The sequence below is a fragment of the Felis catus genome, chromosome B4, assembly GCF_018350175.1.
Source record: "Felis catus isolate Fca126 chromosome B4, F.catus_Fca126_mat1.0, whole genome shotgun sequence".
NCBI lineage: Eukaryota > Metazoa > Chordata > Mammalia > Carnivora > Felidae > Felis > Felis catus.
In genome coordinates this window covers 19,348,045-19,370,547 of record NC_058374.1, presented here as the reverse complement: position 1 = coordinate 19,370,547, position 22,503 = coordinate 19,348,045, and the positions used below count along the sequence as shown (strand labels likewise).

At 37.2% G+C, this 22,503-nt stretch overlaps 1 protein-coding gene across 2 annotated transcripts in view; it reads right to left on the bottom strand.

The window, feature by feature from the left end:
- PLXDC2 (plexin domain containing 2) overlaps positions 1–22,503 on the bottom strand; it is a 448,003-nt gene that overhangs the window by 41,786 nt on the left and 383,714 nt on the right. For both annotated transcript variants that reach the window (XM_003988142.6, XM_019834014.2), the window contains exons 11-12: positions 22,229–22,379; positions 21,214–21,252 (exon numbers count right to left, since the gene is read on the bottom strand). In XM_003988142.6, coding sequence (XP_003988191.2) covers positions 21,214–21,252; positions 22,229–22,379 — 190 coding nt within the window. The remainder of the gene's footprint in view (positions 1–21,213; positions 21,253–22,228; positions 22,380–22,503) is intronic.

Genomic DNA, 22,503 nt, shown 5'->3' with positions numbered 1-22,503 from the left:
ATTATCCAACCCAAAGTCAGTCAAGCAAATAAGACAAATCTCTAAAGTCTTCTCTTCTAAAATTTTGCAATCTTTGATGACTACTCAGGTATTTAAATAATGTGCAGCAGGTAACTATGTTTTTTGTGCATACTATGATTGATATTTTTAAACATTAGAAAATTACTTAATATTCATAAAAGTTCTACAGCAGTGATTCCTAATCTTTTCATTACTAATTTGTGTCTTTTTTTAAACAATTATTTTTCTCTATTAAATCCCATTTATTAAGCACTGATTTATCTCTCTTATTTTAGATTTTTGTTAATAAAAAGGAAACACAACTGCCTATCAGAATGTGTGGTCAATACGAAGTAACAGAATTCCAGATAAACCAAAGAAACATGACCTTCCAGTTTTTCCTACCCATCTCTTAAATGCTTGTTGCTGGAGAGCCTGGCTCACTCAGTCAGTTAAGTGTTTGACTTTGGCTCAGGTCATGATCAGGTTTGTGGGTTCAAGTCCTATGTTGGGCTCTGTGCTGACAGCTCAGATTCTGTATCTACCTCTCTCTCTATCTGCCCTCCCTCTTTTGTGCTCTCTCAAAAACAAATAAACTTAAAAAAAACACTATAAATAAACAAATAAATAGTTTGTTGCCATTGTTGGTCATTCTCTGCTTGAGACCCATAGTTGGTGTTTGGTAATTCTTCTCCAAATCTAATAAAGCTCAAAATCCTACAGCTTTCACTTACATCACTAACATCCATTAAGGAAAGAATATACAATATAAACAGTAATTCATTATATGAAAATTCACTTACAGAAAGGATTCTGGGAAGATGGAAGAGTATGAAGTATCAGAATCTCTCTACACAGACAACAATTGTACTGGTAGAAGGTGTCTGACAACTATCTTGGAACTCTGGACTCTACTGAAGGCTTGCAACTTTCAGGAGAAAGGCTTGGACTATAAATTGTGGTGAATTTCAGTCAATTTCAGCTCTTAGCCCAGTAGTGGCTATCCATCCTCCACCCCTCAGTCATGTGGCAGGCAGCTGTACATGGGTTCCTGAAGTAGCCTGCAGGAACCAGGCCAGGTGAAAAGTACCCGTCCTCCAGATAGCAGGGATCTGTGCACTGGCCACTGATTGGTGCTTCTCATCACAGAGGCACAAAGACGCAGCCATTGGTTCTTTGTCTCTTCCTCCGTTGTTGCAAGCCTCTGCCCCTCTCTGGCTTAAGTGGCTTCTAAGGGATTTAAAGAGCCAGTGCCCTTTTCGCCCTCCCCCCACTTCATTTCCCCCTTTTCTTTCATTTTTGGGAGCTAGATAGTAAAGACTAGGACATTCAGAAACAACTGCATGTATGGGTAAGATCAGAAAGTGAGTGTATATGCCCAGGGAATAGCTCAGAAAAGACCTGAAAAGATATTAAGATTATACCTCAGGCTGATCCTCAGCATAGACAGTCTGAAGCAACACAAAACCAAAACAATAAACAAAAATAATATCAAAAAGCAGCACACCCTGGGGAAGGGGGGGTAAGAATCTGATTTCCAGAGTTACCCCTTTATTAGATTCAAATGTCCAGTTTTTAATAAAAATTCACAAAACATACAAAGAAACACGAAAGTATGGCTCATTCAAGGGGAAAAAAAATCAACAGAAACTGTCCCTGAAAAAAGATCTGATGGTTGTATAATAGACAAAGAATTTAAAACAATCGTCTTAAAGATGCTCAAAGAACCAAAAGAAGATGCGGAAATGTGAAGACAACAACGTGTGAATAAAATGGAAATATCAGTACAGAGGTAGAAAACCCAAGAAGAAAACAACAACAACAAAAATTCTGGAGCTGAAAAATTCAATGACTGAAATGAAAAATTCACTAGGGATTCAAAGGCAGATTTGAGCAGGCAGAAGAAAGAACCAGCAGACTTGGAAAACAGGACAATGGAAGTCATTGACCGAGGGACAGAAAGAAAAAGGAGCCAAGGGGCCATCAAGCATTGCAGATGTCCTGGACAGAGGGACAGAGAGAGGGGCGGAGAGAATATTTTAAGAAATAATGGCTGAAAGCATCCTAGATTTGATGAAAGACATGAATAGAAGCATCCAAGAAGCTCAAGGTATTCCACTAAGATGAACTCAAAGAGATCCACACTGAGATGCTTTCTAATCAAACCTTTGAAAGACAAAGTCAAAGAGAGAATCCTGAAGATAACAACAAAGAAAATAGGTATACTATAAACAAAAGGCAAGGAGTTTAAATATTCCATTACAAAAAATCAACCAAACACAAAAGAAGACAGTAATGCTGGAAATAGCAAAAAAAAAAAAAAAAAAAAAAAAAAGAAAAAAAAAAGAAAGAAAAAAAAAAAGCTGCAAGGCACAAAGAAAACAAATAGCAAAATGATGAAAATATGCCCTTCCTTATCAGTAACTGTTTTATGTTTAAAGGGATTAAAGTCTCCAATGAAAGGACACAGATTGCCAGAAAGAATAAAAACACATGATTCAACTATATGCTGTCTACAAGATACTAACCTCAGATCCAAAGACACAAATAGATAGAAAGTGGAAGTATGTAAAAAGATATTCCATACACATAATAACTAGAAGACAGCAGAGGTAACTATACTAATATCAGACTCAATAGACTTTCAATCCAAAAGGTTGTGAGACAAAGAAGGACATCATGTATAAATAAAAGGTTTCAATACAGAAAGAAGATATAATAATTATACACATGTATGCAGTTAATGACAAACCATCAAAAAATATGAAGCAAAAACTGACAGAACTGAAGGCAGAAACAGAAAGTGCTATAATAATAGTTGGAAATTTCAATATTCCACTTTCAATCCTGGAAAGAACAACTAGACAAGAGGTAAGTAGAGAAAAAGACTTAACACAATAAACCAACTAGATCTAACAGACATATACAGAACACTCTACCCAACAACAACATACACATTCTTCTCAAGGGCACATGGAACACCCTTGAGGAGAGATCATATGTTAGGCCACACATTAAATCTCAACACATTTAAAAAATAGATATCATGCAAAGTATCTTCTCCATTCACAGTGGGATGGAGTTAGAAATCAGCAACAGAAGTGAGATGGGAAATTCACAAATCTGTAGAAATTAAACAACATACCCTTGAACAATCAATGTGTCATCATCAAATCACAAGGGAAATTAGAAAGTTAGGTATGAATGAAAACAAAACTGCAACATACCGAAACTTTGGGGACGCAGCAAAAGCAGGGCTAAGGAGGGAATTTACAGCTGTTCGTGCTTACATTAAAAACAAGAAAGATCTTGAATCCACAACCTAACTTTACAAGTTAGGGAACTAGAAAGAAAAGAACAACCTAAACCCCAAGTTAGCAGAAGGAAGAAAATAATCAAGACAAGAGCAGAGATAAGCAAAATAGAGAATACAAAAATAATAGAGAAAGTTAATGAGAGTTGGTTCTTCGAAAAGATCAATAAAACTGGAATGGGGACTCACACACAAGTAGTCTGTCCCCAGAGTCCACACCCTAAGCCTCTGATCACGAAGCCCTCAACTGACGCTGGACTGTAGGTACTGCTATTTCTTCTGATTTCATGTTATCAATTCTGGCAAAGAATTCTAAGTAGCCTTGGTAATTTCAAATAAAGAAAAATCGGCCCTCAATATGGTTAAAGGATTAACATTGGGCCCTCAAGAAGGCAGGGGCTGTGTCTGACTTGTCACTTCTCTGGGACTAGGGCTTCGGTCAGTGTCTGCCATCATATGCACGTAAAATCCATGTTTGCTGGAAGGGAAGGTGGGAGAGAGGAGGAAGAAAAATGAAAGAAAAATAAAGGCTACTGAAAATGGGTTACAGGTATTGGAATAACCACTTCTCCAACAAAAATCAAATGAAGTTATAATAAATTACTTCACTGGGTCTTCAGTTATCTCTACAACGCAATCAGTAACAGTAACTACCCCATAGGGGTGCTGTGAGAATTAAACACCTAAAACATATAAAGTAGTTAGGAGAGTACCTGGTATATAATAAGCACTTAATTAATGTGGCTATTATATTATTCTTCATTTTAATATGAGGGAGGTTGAGGGAAATTATGGTGTCAGATTCACTAGACCATATAAACTATGTGTCTGCCCTTAACATTTGTTGCTTTTTAAAGTTTGGCATTACTATTATTTTCTAAATGTTTGTTTATTTTTGAGAGAGAGAGAAACAGAGTGTGAGTGGGGAAGGGGCAGATGGAGAGGGAGACACAGAATCTGAAGCAGGCTCTAGGCTTTGAACTGTTAGCACAGAGCCTGACGTGGGGCTCGAACCCACAAACCGTGAGATCATGACCTGAGCTGAAGTTGGACGCTTAACCGACTGAGCCACCCGGGTGCCCCAAGTTTGGCTTTATTCTTAAGTATACTGTATTGTTGTACTTGGTGCACTTGGCCTTTTTTCTTATTTGTAAGAGTATGATACATTACTGTCATGGGAAAATAGGGTTAATTTAAAATGCTGCTTTGGAGAAAGTGTGGCAAAAAATATCTACTTGAGTCAAGCAGGGAAGCCTTGAATGTTTCTTCCAATCCCATGTGTAATTCCGTTCATCTATTCTTTTGTGTGTGTGTGTGTGGCTTTTTTTCAAAACTTGTTTTATTTTTTATTTTATTTTTTAAAATTTACATCCGAATTAGTTAGCATGTAGTGCAACAATGATTTCAGGAGTAGATTCCTTAGTGCCTCTTACCCATTTAGCCCATCCCCCCTCCCACAACCCCTCCCAGAACCCTCAGTTCGTTCTCCATTCATCTATTCTTTCATCCCTCCCTCCATCTATCCATCCCCTGCACCCCCAAATCCATCCATCCAGACAGCATCCGGTTCTCTCTCTGATATCAGTAGTCTTTTAAAAGCAGCGTGTCAAGATTCAGCCTCACTTTCTTTGTGTGTGTGCAGAAGAGGGAAGGGAAGAAGCTAACTCACTTGTGAGTTAGCCTCAGGCTGCCACTTCCCACGTGAACCAGAACCTGTGGAGGAAGCAGCAGGCAAAAGACAGTCCTTCCCAGGAAGAAAAAAGAAAGCCAGCAACATGTTTTATTCAGTAAGAGCTGCGGTCAGTAAAATTAGCTTTGACTTGTAGGACATAAATTGTCAATCTTTAGAATATAAAATCATAACCAGGTTGATATCTTGAAACCTCTCTCACTGCCTTTACTTAGGCATAAATGCTTACTTTCTCACTTATTACTTATTTATATTTTCAATAATGGTCTAGTTATAGAATCTCCTTTCGAAAACATGCCTTTACTGTGCTGGTATAGATGTGAAGACACCATTTCATGTCTAATGAAATCTGTACAGAGTCTAGTCTGTTACTAGCCAAATAAATATTTTAGAACAGTTTTGGATGATGATTGCAACAAAATAAACCATCTTCACAGACTCTCAAAATATTGCTAGCCAAGAGACAAAGTAAATATTTAGGGATCTATGACTGTGCATATGACTATACACTGTGGCATAATTAGGGCAAACCATTTAAGGAGAAATACAACAAATTAAATTCCAAAATATTACAGAGGCATCTTTGTGTCCCAAGCAAGTGCTATTTCCAAATGCATCAGAGTGGTCATCTGAATGGAGTGGCCAAAATTGCACAAATATTTCTGGAGAACCTATTTTCTCATTTTCGTATTATTTAAGCAAGTTTTCTACTTCTCTACTCTAGCTGCCGTTCTCTCCTAACAAGTATTATGATGGCATATTAAAAGGTTGAATTTGGAGATGAAGTGATCACTCCATTGATGTGCTTTGATTTTAAATTCTTTCACTATTTGGTTTCCAGTTTAATATCACTGCTCCATTAAATGGCACTGGGTTTGCACACTCATGGGTACCTGCAAACAGGATTCGGGAGATCATTTATGTTAAAAATGATGATCACCTCAAATACAAAATTGAAATGTACAAAGTATAAGCAAGTGCTAGCAACTTCCATAACTGAAATTTAGTTCATTCACGTTGAGGGCAGATGGCTGAAATGAATTTCAATCCTTTAGAAGAGACAATAGTCAAAGATGTCAATTTTAGAAATAGTCATTCATTCCTGTGGTTTGACTGATTGTTATTAGACACTGGCATATAGAATTGGGTCAAAGAAAACCTTGAATCTATTTCAGGTACAAACTTAAACTCATGAGAGCCCATGAGGAGTTGGGAGGGATATTCCAAAAGGTCACGAGAAACCTAGTCTGAAGACTCAAACTCTTATTCTATTCTTAGAAATATCTTACCCTCCCCTCCCCCTTTATTTTGAGAGAGAGAGAAAGAGAGGGAGACAGAGGGAGAGGGAGAGAGAGAATCTCACACGTGCTGGGCATGGAGCCTGATGCGTGGCTCCATTTCATGACTGTGAGATCATGACCTGAGCCCAGATGAAGAAGAGTAGGATGCTTAACTGACTGAGCCACCCAGGTGTCCCCATTCTTAGGAATATCTTATGCTCTTTTATTCATGTCCGAAAGTGAACAAAAAGCCAAAGAATTATCCTCACACACATACGTATTATGCATAGGACAATTCAAATCTTTAGCTTTTTTATCTTTAATTGTGTATTTAAATAAGATGAATTAATGATAAAGGATAATAAGAAAACGGAGCCTCAGAGCCAAAAAGAGGAAGTATATAGATACATGTGAAAAGCCTATCAAATCAAGGCCAACTTTTGCTACTCTACTGAAGACATAACTTAAAACATAAATGAAGCACAGAAATCAATAGTATCAAAGATAATATACTCTCATCTGATCCACTGAATGACCTATGAGCTCCTAGCTTTTTAATACTTTATAAAATGCAGATCAATATTGGCACACAAAAAAGACTGTGAGAATTGTCCAGTTTATCTAAGCAATCTACTATTTTGGGGTGTGTTTTAGCTACCATGATAGCAAAGACAACAGATTTTTAAAAAAACATTTTAAAAAAGATGTTAAAAATATTCAAGACCTCATGCAAATGTGTTTCATTTGCTATTCTCCAAGAAAAGTTTATAACCTATTAATAAGAGGAAAGATGAAAGAAAGATGAAGATAGAAGAAAGAAGAGGAAAAAAGAGAAAAAAATGGATAGGTTGTCTCTTCAAAGTGTAGCATCAGATTTTAAACCTCTACCTTCCCTTGTTCTATGACTGATAATTTTTTTTTTCAGGATTTACACGCAGGTGACACTGATATTTGGTATTTAGAAGTATAATTCTTCAATATGTTAAAAAGATATTAATACATTGTTAAAATGAGTTGTACCCACTGTTAAATCTTGCCAGTAATTAAAATCCAAGAATAAAGTAAAACTAAAATAGAAATACTCCTGGTCTGAAATTTTATTCACTTTAGAACTAACTGTTCTCTTGGCTTTAAAATCAAACACTACAGTCCATAAATTCCTCAATGTATTAATATCCTTTGGGGACCAAGAGGCTCATGGGTTAAAGTCTTGCACAAGTTTGTGCAAAATGCATAAATCTTATACACGTGAAGTCAAAATGTTCTTTTTTAAAACTCCGTAATAAAGTTAAACTACGAGTGCTTACAATGTTAGTGTTCCATTTTTGGATTAAAAACACACACACACAGACACACAATTTTCCCTGTGGAATATCGTCTAACCCATTTATAACCTAAAGCATGTAATGGAAGAAAATCAAGTGATAACATTTTTAGCTAAATTGACTTTCCTTTGGAAATTTCCCTTGTAACTGATCTTATTTTGTAGCTCATATATTTTTCCTCTTAACTCTTTTATATTTCTACATCCATGATCATGACCCCGACTTCATTCAGAGTTTCTTCTGGTGTTACTATTTTCTTGACGCTTGTGAATCCGTCGATACTATTCAGGTATTAAGAATCCATCAGAACTATTATGCAATTATTATACATCATCCACAATATGTGTCACTGGGACAATACATTCAGAATTCACATTATGACATCTCCATAGGAAGGATTTGGGTAAGAACTGTGAAAAGATATTAAAATGGGTGCACAGAACACAGCTAAGTGCATTATGTACGGTGAGGACAATATCTGGCAGGGACAGCTGGCCCGGCTTCTCTTTTGCAGCCTCTGCTACTACAGGGCAGCTGTGAAATTTCATTCAGGCAAACATATAAAATATTCTGGCCGAAAAGAGCTTAGGGGATGACAATCCTTTTTAAACAATAATCCGCTACCTTTTATCTTAGGAAAAGGAAGCTAAATAAGATTCCCGTGAAATCATATTAAAAAAAAAATGCTTGATTCCATCAAAATGAGGGATTTGGGACAGCAGTCACCACCCAGTCTGCTTGTAGCTTCATTATGTGATTGGTGCTTTAGTGTATGTATATGTGAGAGCAGCTAAAAAGAGGGGATTTATAGTGATTACAATTGCCATAAGACCCAAAAAGTCAGTCTCTGGAATGATCCATTATCACTCTTCACTTCTTATGTGTATGTACTACTTTTTGAAAACAGTCTGCATATGCATCTAATGCTTTCAGCAACCGAGATCTTTATAAAACCTAACTTTTAAGCTTTTCTTACCATCAGCTTTCTGTACAAAGCTGTCTTTGTATAAAGTTGTCTGCTCCATCTAAAACTATATTTAAAAATCATTTTTGAAAAATACAACGTGTCTCTACTTCTACAAAATAATCCAAAGAAAAGAGATCTTAGCACCTAAGTTGCCCATCCAAATGTTAAACTAAAGACTTTCACAGAAATAGTTTCTCTTTTAATTCCATGCCAAGCCGTTGCAACGGTTAAGAAATCAGGGTTTTAAATTACAGAAAAAATTTGAGAGTTTTCCTAGTGAATGTATTCACAGTGAATACAAAATACCAAAAATACGGCTGACAAAAGTACTTTTAAGATTGGGGTGGGGGGCGTACGGAACAGAGTGACTCCTCAAGCCATTAACCCCATCCATTCCAGAATGAGGTCACTTATGTTAAGAAAGGTCATTTACATACAAACCTATGAGTACCATAACGAATGTTTACTTCCCTACCGAATCCATCAGATTTTCTCAGCGTGCAGGAAAAACTCTCCTCACCCGGCTCCTCTCAGTGTGGGAAGACAAGTGTGTGTATATATGCCACTTAGCTAATATAGACCCTAGGATCTCCACTCCTCTTAATCATGGCTGCACTGGCAGGCCAATGCCAGGCCTTCTTGAAATTATTTACGGAAATGGGAGCCATTCTCCCACTGAAGTTCAAGTGTATGAATCCAAGGGCATCTCATAAATAGCTTTTCCAGCGGAGAGATCAAGCTCTACCTCCCATGCACCTGCACTGTATACCCACCACTAGGAAAACAGGCCACCAAGGTCCTTTAACTGTCCATCCCCAGACCACAGCAGTAGCTGGTACATGGGGCATGTAAGATAGAACCTGGAGCCATTATTTGAAAAACAAAAAGCCCAGCTGCTGAGGTACAGTATACTATCTAAATGTGTACTATCTAAATAAGATCAACCTTTCAGTGATTAGTCATAAGCAACTTCTATTTGTAAAAAACGTTTATTTATTTATTTTGAGAGAGAGAGAGAGAGCACACGGGAAGGGCAGAGAGAGATGGAGAGAGAGAATCCCAAGCAGGCTCCACACTGTCAACGCAGTCTGACGCAGGCCTGCAACTCCCGAACCACAAGATCATGACCACAGCCGAAAGAGAGTCGGATGTTCAACCAACTGAGCCAACCAGATGCCCCATAAGCAACTTCTTTTCAAAAGTGCTGACTTTTAATTCAATATTATTAAATAAATCCCAAGTTCTTTGACATCTGAGTTATGATCAACATTAATGAAAATCTTTGGGTTTCCTAAGAAACTATGTCTTAATTTAGTTGCTAAAGATGTCATTTTGGCCTGTGTGTCTGCCCCAGAATTAATTAAAACCTTAGTCCTTCATGTTCTTTTTTATCTTTTTAAATTTTTTAAAAATGTTTTTATTTATTTTTGAGACAGAGAGAGACAGAACATGAGCAGGAGAGGGGCAGAGAGAGAGAAGGAGACAGAATCTGAAGCAGGTTCCAGGCTCTGAGCTGTAGGCACAGAGCCCGAAGCAGGGCTCGAACTCATGGAGATCATGACTTGAGCTAAAGCCGGACACTCAACCGACTGAGCCACCCAGGCACCCCTTAGTCCTTCATGTTCTTAACAACCATACAACCCTTTTGTTATTTGTGGTGGTTTGATATATACAGTCCTCCAGGAGGGTAAATGGGTGGGACTACAGGTATGTGCTATGTTTCTTAAAGAGCCAGAATCAGAAACTGGAAAAAAGGTTAGGTTAAGCCTGGAATTTCATTTTAATTTGTGATAGCAGATCTAATAAACAGTGCCCATATATCAGGTAGAAAGAAAAAATTAAAACCTCTGAGAGCCAGTTTTGCAGCAGTGCTTAGCATCCATGTGGACAAAACTTTGTGCACATAATGCCCCTAAGAGGGACAGAATCAGGTAGACTGCTTGGGAAGAAAGACACTATGAAATTGTGTTTACCATAAATGCCTGTCCCTGAGGTCCGGGGATATCAAATTTCTTGAAATATAAAGTTCCACCTGCTGAATGTGGGGTAGAACATGGTCAGTCTGGGAGGTGAGCTCTAGTCTCATCCTAACGTTTTCCATGAAATCAGCTTTGTAAAATGCCCCCCTCTCCCCATATTGGTATGTGATACTCCCATGAGTTTTACAGTTGCAAGGACCCTGGTCTCAAAATGTTGGGGACAGAGGAGCCATAACACTCATTGTGACTGTGATGGGGCAGTTGGTGCTGTTTCTGTTTGCTGAGATGCTGGGTAGCTTTAATAGGGGGAGAATGGCAGACAAATGGGTACACAGCTGACTGTACAACATTTAGACCACTCTTCCCTGCAGGACAGGGGGGCATTGGGGAGCACAGCCCCTGCTCTGACACCAGATCACTTGGTGGTAAAAGCCCAGCTGTGTTCCTTACAAACCGCATGACCGAAACAGATTGTGTAAATCCCTATGCTCCCAATGCTTCCTGAGTAACATGGGATTACAATAGTACTTTCTTCATTGGGTGTGGAAAAGATTAAATGAGACAACATGCAAAACCATCAGAAAAGTGCTGGGTATACAGAAACAGCCCAATCATTACTAGACAATTTTACCCTTATTAGCAACTACCTGGGAAGTTTCTAAGAATAATTTAAAGCAAAACATGAGTCAAATAATCAGAAGTGTTAAATTTAATGTCTACTAATTAGAGAGGCTGGTTTGCTAAGGGCAAGCCTTTTTCCTTTCTTTAGTTGAGAGTTTCAAGAAGCTGGGAAGAATTTATTCATGAGAATTTTCGGAGAACTGTATCTAGTTTATGAGCAGCATATTAAAATTTCTCTTTTCTTTTAAAGGAGGTAAAACTCGTGGCCTTGACATGCACAGATCTTAAGTGTAGAATTCAACAAATTTTAGAAATTTCCATGCTCCCAGAATGTTCTCTTTTGCCTTTTCCAGTCAGTTCTGACCACACCCCATCCCACCCCATGACGGGCAACCACTATGCTGATTTCTATTATTGTAGATTAGTTTCACCCGTATTAAATTTCATATAAACCAAATCATACTATATGTACCCTGTAGTGCCTGGATCTTTTTGCCTAACATGATGTTTCCAAGATGTATCTGTGTCATTGCATATATCACTAGTTTGTTCTTTATTTCTGCTGAATATTAGTCCATTGTATGAACATACTCAATTTATTTATTTTTCTATTGCCAAACATCTGGATTATTTTCAGTCATTGGCAATTACTTATACAGTTGCTATGAATATTCTTGTAAATATTTTTGTGGATATGTTTTCTCTTGGATACATAGAAGTGGATTTCTGGATCAAAAGGAAGATATGTTTAATTTTATAAAATTGTCAGTTTTGGGGCACTTGGGTGGCTCAGTCAGTTAAGCATCTGACTTCGGCTCAGGTCATGATCTCATGGTCCATGAGTTCGAGCCCTGCGTCGGGCTCTGTGCTGACGCCTTAGAGCCTGGAGCCTGCTTCGGATTCTGGGTCTCCCTCTCTCTCTGCCCCTACCCTACTCATCCTCAGTCTCTCTCTCTCTCTCTCTCTCTCTCTCTCTCTCTCTCTCTCTCAAAAATAAATAATCATTAAACAATTAAAATAAATAAATAAAATGGTCAGTTTCCCAAAGTGATTGTACTATATCACACTCTGATGAACAATGTAAAAGACTTCTGATGCACCATAACCTCATAAGTATTAGTGTTTTGTCTTTTTAGTTTTAAACATTCTCGTGGGTGTGAAATAGTATCTCATTGAGGCTCTTGCTTTTTTAAAGTCAGCCTGATAATCTGTGCTTTCAAATGGAGTTTTATTCTTTTTTATAGTTAATATAATTATTGGTCTGGCTAGATTTGATTTGCCATTTTTCTATTTCTCTTCTTCGTGTTCATCCATTATGTGATCAATTTTTCCTCCTCTCTTGCCTTCTGCAGCCTAAACGAATATATCTTAGAATTCCATTTAAATTTAGTTCTACATATTTTGTACTTTTTTTTTTTTTTTTGGTTGTTGAACATAATGTTCACAGGTGCTGAAGTCACTTAGGGTTGAAATTTTATCAAACAAGTTGTTAACTCATTACTGGAACTGAAATAATAACATCTGATCACAGCAACTTACTGCACTGTTATGGATCAATGTTAAATAAGGACTCCTATCCTTACTACCCAAGATACATTTAAAATCTTGTATCGTATCAAGCATGCAGTGTAAAACTAAGGTGAAAATTAGTCTTAATGGAACAGCAAGTCATTGAAAACCTATCTATTGAAAAAGACTGAGCTAAATTTAGTATCTAATGGATTAAACTCCTTTCTTTAATCATTATGTCTTTTAAATTAATTAATTAATTTTAATGTTTATTTATTTTGAGGAGAGAGAGAGAGTACACACACACACACACACACACACACGCACAAGGTGCGAGTGGGGGAGGGGCAGAGAGAGAGAGAGAGAGAGAGAGAGAGAGAGAGAGAAAGAGAAGCCGTAGCAGGCTCTGTGCAGTCAGTGCAGAGCCCAACATGAACCTTGAGATCATAACCTGAGCCAAAATCAAGAGTTGGACACTTAACCAACTGAGCCACCCTGCAGCTCTCAATCATTATGTCTTTTTAAAAATAGAATATCTTTTCTCTTTCTTTTTTTTTTCTTTTTTTCTTTTTCTTTCTTTCTTTTCCTTCCTTCCTTCCTTCCTTCCTTCCTTCCTTCCTTCCTTCCTTCCTTCCTTCCTTCCTTCCCTTTCTTTTCCTTTCCTTTCCTTTCCTTTCCTTTCCTTTCCTTTCCTTTCCTTTCCTTTCCTTTCCTTTCCTTTCCTTTCCTTTCCTTCTCTCCCTTTCTCTTTCCCTCTTCTTTCCTTCTTTCTTTCCCTCCCATCCTTTTTCCTTCCTTCCCTCCCTCCTTCCTACCTTCCTTGCTTCTTAAACTAGATCAGCGTATTATAGGAGAAATAAGCATTGGCAATTGAAACAAATATAAGAAAAATAGTACTTAAGTCACAAAACCTTGAGAATGATAACCAAGGTCAGTGGGCTCCAAACACACTTTGGCATGACCTTTACACATTAATAGGAGGCCTCTTTTTTCCATCCCCCTTGGGAATGTTTTATGGATTCTCTCCACTCGTAGACACCATACTCTGACCTCTCACACTTACTCTCCCCATGTTACTTTGTCTCCTACTACACTGAGACAGCAGGAAGCACAGATGAAATTCCCTCAACTTCTGCCTCTTCTCATCCATGCTGACTGATCCATCCCTACTTGAGGATACATCAAATACTCTCGATCATCTTTTAATTCCTTTCTTTATGTCTTCTTTCTACTCAACACCTATACCATGTAAATAGGCTCCTAAAATAAAACAACATAATTAACAAAAGAAGTCTCTACTTTCTTTTTCATTAAAACTTCTTGATAAGTAGCTTGTCCTTGTTGACTTCAAGTTCTTAATTCATAGACTTCTCAAAATCTATCTGGGGAGTGTGTAACTGTGGACTGTAGAACTGCTCAACCAATGCTAACATATTACTTAAACTAATGGTCACTTTTCTGTTCTTTTTTCTTTTTCTTTCTTCTTCTTCTTCTTCTTCTTCTTCTTCTTCTTCTTCTTCTTCTTCTTCTATTTTTTTAATTTGGCCTGTCTAGAGCATCAACCTAATTCACTACTTCCTCCTTGAAATTTCCTTCTCTTTGGTTTTATGATAGCAAATTCTATTGGTTTTCTTGCTATCTCTTTATCTGTCTTTGCAGTTTTCTTCACAAAACCTTGTGTTCTCCTTTCTGTACTGTGCCCTTTTCATTTTTATAGCATCCTTCTGTGATCTCATTCACTCTCATAAATTCAACTGTCATTTCTATGATGATGATGCCTAAATTTATATCTTTTGCTTGTACTTCTCAAGCGAATTTCAGATTTGCAGAGAAGAACGCCCATTATATATCTTCATTTGGATGTTCCACAGATATGTCAAAATCAATAAGCTCAAATTCAATTCATTGCCCCCCCCCCACAACCCGTCCTCTTCTGGTATCCCCCATTAAACAGCACTGTCACCCACCCAGATAACTAAGCTCAAGTCCTGGGAGCCATCTTAGTCACTTTGTGTCACATAAGTCACACATCCAATCGGGTATTAGTTATGTAGCTTTACTTCATTCAAAGTGTTTCTCATACCCATTTTCTCTTCTTTATTCCTACCGTCAGCCACTACTTTGGCTTCTCAGCATTTCTTTTATGGATTACTACTAGTACAATCTCCTAAGTAGTTTTCCTGGCCTCAGGTTCACTCCTTTCCCATTGTTCCCCACAACCCCATAATTTACTGTCAAACTGGTTTCCATACAACACCCAGTGCTCATCCCAACAAGTGCCCTCCTCAATGCCCATTCACCCACTTTCCCCCTCTCCCCCACCCCCCATCAACCCTCAGTTTGTTCTCAGTATTTAAGAGTCTCTTTAAAAAAATATTGATGCCTGAATCAGCTCCAGAGGTTCAGATTTAATTGGTGTGAAGAACAGTGTGACCATTGGGGTTTTTATAAGCTGGAATAATAAAATCAGATGAGAATAATCAGATAATTCCAAGGTACAGAAGAAGTTGAGAGCCACTACTCTGGATAAAATTTTACAAAAGCAACTCTTAATTCTAGGGGATATGCAAAATAACATTCTGAAGTATAAGAAATGTTCACTATTATGGCATAAATACTTACAATAGAGTTAGTGCTACCATGGAAAGTAGCCAAACGAAGCAAAAGATAAAACCAAATGTCAAGATACTTTACAGTTGTAGAGACAGAAAGTGATAGATATTCAATAGCCCGTCAAGAGGAAATAACAGTTTCCCTTTGCTTATGAGACTGTGATCTATGTGAAAGAAGTAGGTGAAAAAAACAGCAAGGGAAGGAGGGGAGAGAAATGAAAGATATGTTACTTTGATGATTTATGTATTAAAGTCAAAAAACAATTCGACTGAATGATAAATGAAACACTAGACACTTGATCTGTCACTAGAGACTAGGTAATAAAAATATAACCTTAGAAGTATTCTAGTGGAAAAGTCAGAATAATGTTGTAACACTTTATCTTTGGCTGAAAAGTCTTGGGGTATGTTCAGAAATAAGAAACTAACACGACCAAATCAGAATTTAGACCAGCCATTCCATAGTAGTTCATTCAAAGTGTATCTCTCTTAGCTTTGTGAAATCAACCACTTGGCAGATTTGTATCAGAATTAACTTGATCATGTTGATCATGTTCTGCAAACCGCTTAATGTAGCTATTTCAGCATCTCTGATGGGTGACACCACCTTTCTGACTCCAGGATGCAGGCTTTCAGGACCCAGGTTTAGTAAAATGCCCGGCAATAAGAAGAAATGAGAAGCACGGTACCACCTGCGTAACACAACAGTGCTCTCTGGAGTGCTGTTCCTTTAAAAGCTATTAGCAGCTAAGCATTTATATTCAAATATGTTTTTAAGTTATTTTTTCAACGTTTTTTTTTTTTAATTTATTTTTGGGACAGAGAGAGACAGAGCATGAATGGGGGAGGGGCAGAGAGAGAGGGAGACACAGAATCGAAACAGGCTCCAGGCTCTGAGCCATCAGTCCAGAGCCCGACGCGGGGCTCGAACTCGCGGACCGCGAGATCGTGACCTGGCTGAAGTCGGACGCTTAACCGACTGTGCCACCCAGGCGCCCCTCAAATATGTTTTTAAAAAGACACTCTATCAAAAAGAAGAACATTTAGAGGAGCCAAGAACAAATGCAGTTTTGGTACTTGGAGAAATCTCAGTCAACAAATTTTATTTTTATTTATTTCTTTTCTAAAGTTTGTTTGGGGCACCTGGGTGGCGCAGTCGGTTGAGCGTCCGACTTCAGCCAGGTCACGATCTCGCGGTCCGTGAGTTCGAGCCCCGCGTCGGGCTCTGGGCTGATGGCTCTGAGCCTGGAGCCTGTTTCCGATTCTGTTTCTCCCTCTCTCTCTGCCCCTCCCCCGTTCATGCTCTGTCTCTCTCTGTCCCAAAAATAAATAAACGTTGAAAAAAAAATTAAAAAAAAATAAAGTTTGTTTGGATATTTTGAAAGAGATAGTGAGAGCGGGGGAGGGGCAGAGAGAGAGGGTGAGAGGGCGAGAGAGAGAGAGAGAGAGAGAGAGAGAGAGAGAGAGAGAGAATCCCAAACCGGCTCCACCTTGCCAGTGCAGAGACTGATGCAGGGCTCAAACCCAGGAAGCTACCGTATCATGGCCTGAGCCAAAACCAAGAGCGGGATGCTTAACTGGCTGAGTCACCCAGGCGCCCCTCAGTCAGCACATTGTAAATAATAAAATCAAATCACAGGATTTTAGAGCTTACAGTAATTTTAACATCTGCAGTGTAGCAGAATGGCATGATTCAATCTGCCAAACTGAGCTGAATCCGGTTGCAGGCTTTCCTTCTTAATTAAGAGACCCTGCCATTGATTCAACTTGCAAACCTCTTTTCAGCGCTGGATATAATTTTATCCAGTTCGCATCTTGAAGACATTTACATTTCTATTTAGGTGGTGAGTGTCATTTGGAAGCAACCTAGTCAAATGCCAAAGAAGGCATTTAATAGTTGTACCTACTCTAATATATAGCTAGGTCATTCCTTGGAAATGTACTCCTCTAATAAGCTTTTGCCAGGATTTGAAAACCCAAAGATGTGATTTTAAATGCTTATAACCACTATCCACAGAAATACATACATTTAAAAAATACATCCTAGAAACCCCTTGATGGTGAATTAAACCTGAATTTCTGGAGAAACCAAGGAGGCTGAAAGGATCTTAAATTAGATTTTGAACATAAACACAGCGTAGCCCTGTAGTTTGGAGAATGCATGCCAGTGATTCAGACACTCCTCAATGACACAGGAAAATCGATGTGTTGTGATTTTCATAGAAAGGATAAGATGGAAACTACTGCATAATTACATGGGAAAAGAAAATAAATTCCATTTCCAAATACTTGCAAGTATCATCAGTTGTTAGAGAAAAGGGAAAACAATACAGTAGGAGTAAGCGAAATACTTTAGAGTGGCATTTCCTGTTCGAAGTTTGACTGTAAGAGAACAGCCATACTGAGAGGCTGTATTAAGGCCCAAAAGACTCATACCCCAGGTCTGCCACGTACTGGCCATATAACCTTTCTGTACCTTTGTTTTCTCAGCTAAAAAATGGAGATAATAATAGGAACAACTCACAGGGGTGTTGTGTGAATTATACGAAGTAATAAATGACAGCATGTAGAATGGGGCCAGGAACATAGTAAACACTCAACAAATATTTCTTTTTCCTCTTCTTTTTCTTCTCCTCCTCCTCCCAACTATTTGGAGATCGTTGTATAGTTGGAGATAAAAGGTCATGTTTATACTCGCTCTTCTGAGTTTTTGTATTCTATCACTTACAATGGTCAATCAATGTTATACACCTTACTAAGGAGGCCTATACTCATTAGATACCATTTTCTTTGTTTAGGTTTGTTTACACGTTCTTTTCTCCAAATTATTCTTAGGTCTTAGAATTTCCGCTCAACCCATAAGGCTAATAAAACTTTCCTAAACCCAAAACTATCTTGAAACTTCCAGAAGCTCTACCTAGTCTTACTCTAAATGTAGCAGGAAACTCAATTCACAATTGAAGATTCATCAAGAGTGATTTAGCAGACTGTAACTCAGTTTGGGTCCTGTGAATGAGAAACCCTGTTGTGTGCCTTTGGTGTCCAGCTGCTCAGAAGTATTTTATACTTTCATATCAAAGATGAAGGAAAATCTCCTGGAAAGTGAATGTATAATCATGTCAGCTGTGGATTCCACTAGAAAATCAACTATTTTAACCCACAGAAATGTCCCAGAAAGACTCAGCCAAAGTAATCCAATATCTAAAGCCAGCATCATTGGCTTCTAGCTACATATTGACTATTTTGAAAAATGTCACCCTTTTTCATCAAAAACCACAGATCTCTAAATTAAAATGCTTCTTAAAACCAGCCAATTAAATTAAATCAAGAAATAAAATGAGCTAAATTTCTTTGCAACAATATATAGCAATTTATAAAAATTTATTAACTTGCATTAAAAAAATTAACAAATGTGAGAAAACACTTAAATTAGGCATCCTTTTTCATTATTACCTCCATTTTGCAAAGATGTTAACCTGGATGTGGAGGGGCTGGACAATTCTGAATTCTATTCTCAATATGTTTAATCAACTAATCAAGTTAGATTTAAAATGGCAATCTTTCCTGCATCTTCAAATTCTGTAAGATAAAAACAATGATAAGTCTGCTATCTTGATGAAGGTGCTATAAAAAGTAATGTGTAATTTCCCTTAAGCACCGCTTTGCAGGAACATTTATCTTAATACTGGCCAGGTTGGTCTGCTCCAAATGTACTTTAAGAAAAAGTGCCCTATAAACAATCCTAGACATGGAAAGAATACCAGTATATAGACACAGTTAAAGTCTTATTGTGATATTTTGGAGTCCTGATGGATTCATGGCTGCATATTAATGATCTAAATATCATCTGAAAATCCATCAGTCAACTTCTCCAGTATGACAGAAAAGAAAAAAAAAAACACCTTACATTTACATCAGGAATTTACTCCACTTGGTTTCTCAATATCATAAGGTATTCTAATGCACTGCTTTAAGAAAATCTTCAAAGTTTTATGATTCCTTGATGCATTCAACAAAACTAAAGATTTTCCTTAGGATAATTGGTAAGATTCTAGGGAACTACTTCCCAAAGTGTATTTTGCAAAGCATTAAGTCCATGAGATGCAACTTATAAAAAGGTTTTATGACCAAATAATGGAGAAATGCCAGATACTAAATCTTTACTGCCATCTTGAAATTTCTTTAGAATACATGTTCCCCAAAAGCAGGGAATTTAGCTAAATCTCATTCACTTATCATGGATCCAAGCCTGTGACAATGCCCTCCAATTAGCAGGCATCCAGCAGGAATTAATGAATGAATAAATGAATGAACATTAAAAGCTTTGAACAGCTCTCTAGCAAAGAAACCTCTTTCATTTCCTTTCACCCAGAGTATCTCATACCTATTTGATCACAGGATTTTTTTTTCTGTTAGCACTACAGAATATTTATTCTAAATAATTAGAATATTAAAAAGAAAAGAGACAGCATAGAAATAATATAATAAACACACATGAAACTACTACCCAAATTAATAATTAAATGTAACAAATACAACAGAAGCCTCCTGGCGACTCCTCCTCCAACTCATTTATCTCCCACTTCCCTCCCTCAAAATAACATAACACCAAATTTAGGACTTATGTTCACATGAAACTAAACAGCATCCTGTTCTGAGTAATTCTCAACTGGGGGATTGCTAAAGGCCCTTCAAGTGCTGAGATTTTAATTTATTTCTAGCAAGTATATACAGGCAAATGGTCATCCACTTATAGCATTAATACTATGCTAATTAATACTAAAAGCTATCCACTTATAGCATTAATACTATGATAAGTAAGAAATGAATGAAATAAAACACTATTATACAGACACAAGACAATGGAGAATTGATGTAATAATGATATATATGAAGAGGCTAAGCAGCTTATCTTTCAAATGGATTGATATGAAATTAAAGATGCATACAGTATGTATCTTATCCTACAGTGACCTAAGAAAACATAGATGTATTTTTGTTACTTAACCTGGACTAATTTAGAAACTAATCTCTACAATTACTTAAAAAAAATCCCTAAGAATGTATACATTGGATTTCAACTTACAAAATCAGCTGGGGCTGCAAAAGTAAAACTGTGTCTAGATCAATGTCACAGTAGGGCTGCTAAGAAGAGGCCCCACCTCCCCCCCCCCCCCCGCCACTTCCTGAGTTGAATAAACAGTTGCTGATAAAAAAATCTCTTTTATCAAGATCCAGCAAGCTATGATAGAGAAGCACATCTGAGCTAATATAGTTTAATACAAAAAGAACTGTTTTTAAAAATTTTAGGCAATATCTTTCACAATCTTATTTTGGTAAAACTTTTCTTCCTCAAATTTTTAAGTATCAATATAGGTTTCTCTAAAAATTGTCTTAGAAAAACCTGAAGTATGCAACTACTTAAAAGTTCTTTTTTGCATGTTTAATTTTTGTCCCCTGCTTGACATAAGAGACAAAAGGGCCTATAAAATATATTTCCATATTGGTCTAATTCTTAATTTTATTTATAAAGGATGTTCAGTAGTCAACTTAGAGAAAAAAAAAAGAAAACATTTGAACCCAATACCTGCTCTGTGTAGATACTCAATACACAATTAAACCAAGGAACAGTACACGAAAAAGGAGAACAAGGTGCGTGGATAAGTTTTCACGTTATAATTGGTCATTGGTATCCTATAGTTTTATAGGCAAATATGAGGATTGGAATTTCATTCTACCATTGAAACCATTTCAATTTTCAAACCACCCATTGAATTCTCCCCATGTTAAATACCAACAGGGAGTGAGATATAATCTCACTGTGTATTAGAAGCCCACAAATCCTTTCTCATAATATAAATGAATGAAATGACTTAGCATCTGAAAATATTTATAAAAGAAAAGCATCAATTCCTACCTCCATTATCTTTTAGATGTAGTGCTATCTTGGTATCATCTGGAAGAGAAATTCAAAGTTACTGTAACAAAAAAATTTTTAGTGGGGCATAAATATTATGATCAGTCATTGTCTCCTAATGCTTTCTCAGAGGAGGATTCAAACCTCAAAAATACTTCACAGGCTATATAACAATCCAAAACAATATGTATTAAAATGCAGCACTGGTTTCAAAAGCAATAAAATGATTTAGAAGCTTCCTCATCTCATTTTATCACTTTACTCTAGTTAACTTTTAATATCCAATTAAATTTCAATTAAAAGTAAAAGTTTCAAGTTTAATTTATTATTCAAATGAAAGCCAGGTTTATGACCATAAATAAGTAAGAGTATTTTTTCTCCATCAGAGCCTACTCTTGGCCAACTGGTCTCACATTTCTCCCTAGTGGCGTCATTTAGAATAAGTGGTTATATTTTGGCTAATATACCTTCTTCCCTCAATGAGTTGTCCCACGCATCAATATTCTCTTGTAGTTTTGTCTTCCCTGACAGAGGAAATGTTTTCCAAAGACAATTTCTTTGACATACACAGTGTCCCTCTACAGATTATAGACCAACATATTTTACTGACTGTATTCAGGTAAATATTAGAATTGCATATAAATAGAATTATCTATTTTCAGAATCTGAAATCACTGGACATTTTATATGCATTTTGCCTTTCTCTCCTGTGACTGAAATGTTGAATTCAGTTACGACAAAATTTACCGATATAAAAGGAAGTCTGTATTTCTTTTCTATTGAGGACAAGTAGCCAAGATCACTAATGAAATCTAAGTCTTAAGAAAAGGTGCCATACGTTACAAGAATCCCAGCACATATTTTTCTTCTGTAATAATTTTGTCTTTTCCCCTTTAGAAGTCCTTTAGAAATCCAGTTTGCCAAAAGATAACTTTCTCTCTAGAGAGCTACTCCAGTACATGTCAATACAGTGACTTTCCCCTCCTTCAGAAAAAAGCAAAAATATCTAGAGCACCTTCTGTGGGCAGACTGGTGGGCAGCTGGGATGTCGCTGCTCTTCTGGTGGTTGTTAAGACCCTGAATTTTGTGGTTGTTGCTTGTATAGTTGTGGTGGTTTGAGAAGAACTTTCCATTGGCTCTGTGTTCTCACACATCTTCTCTTTTGACTGATAAGAGAAACAAATAGGAAAACAATTTAAGAGTGATCACACATGTGTTTAGAAAATTACATCAAAGAAGTTGGGCTGTGAAGCATTAAGGGCTTTCATATCAAGATGAGGAATAAGTTAT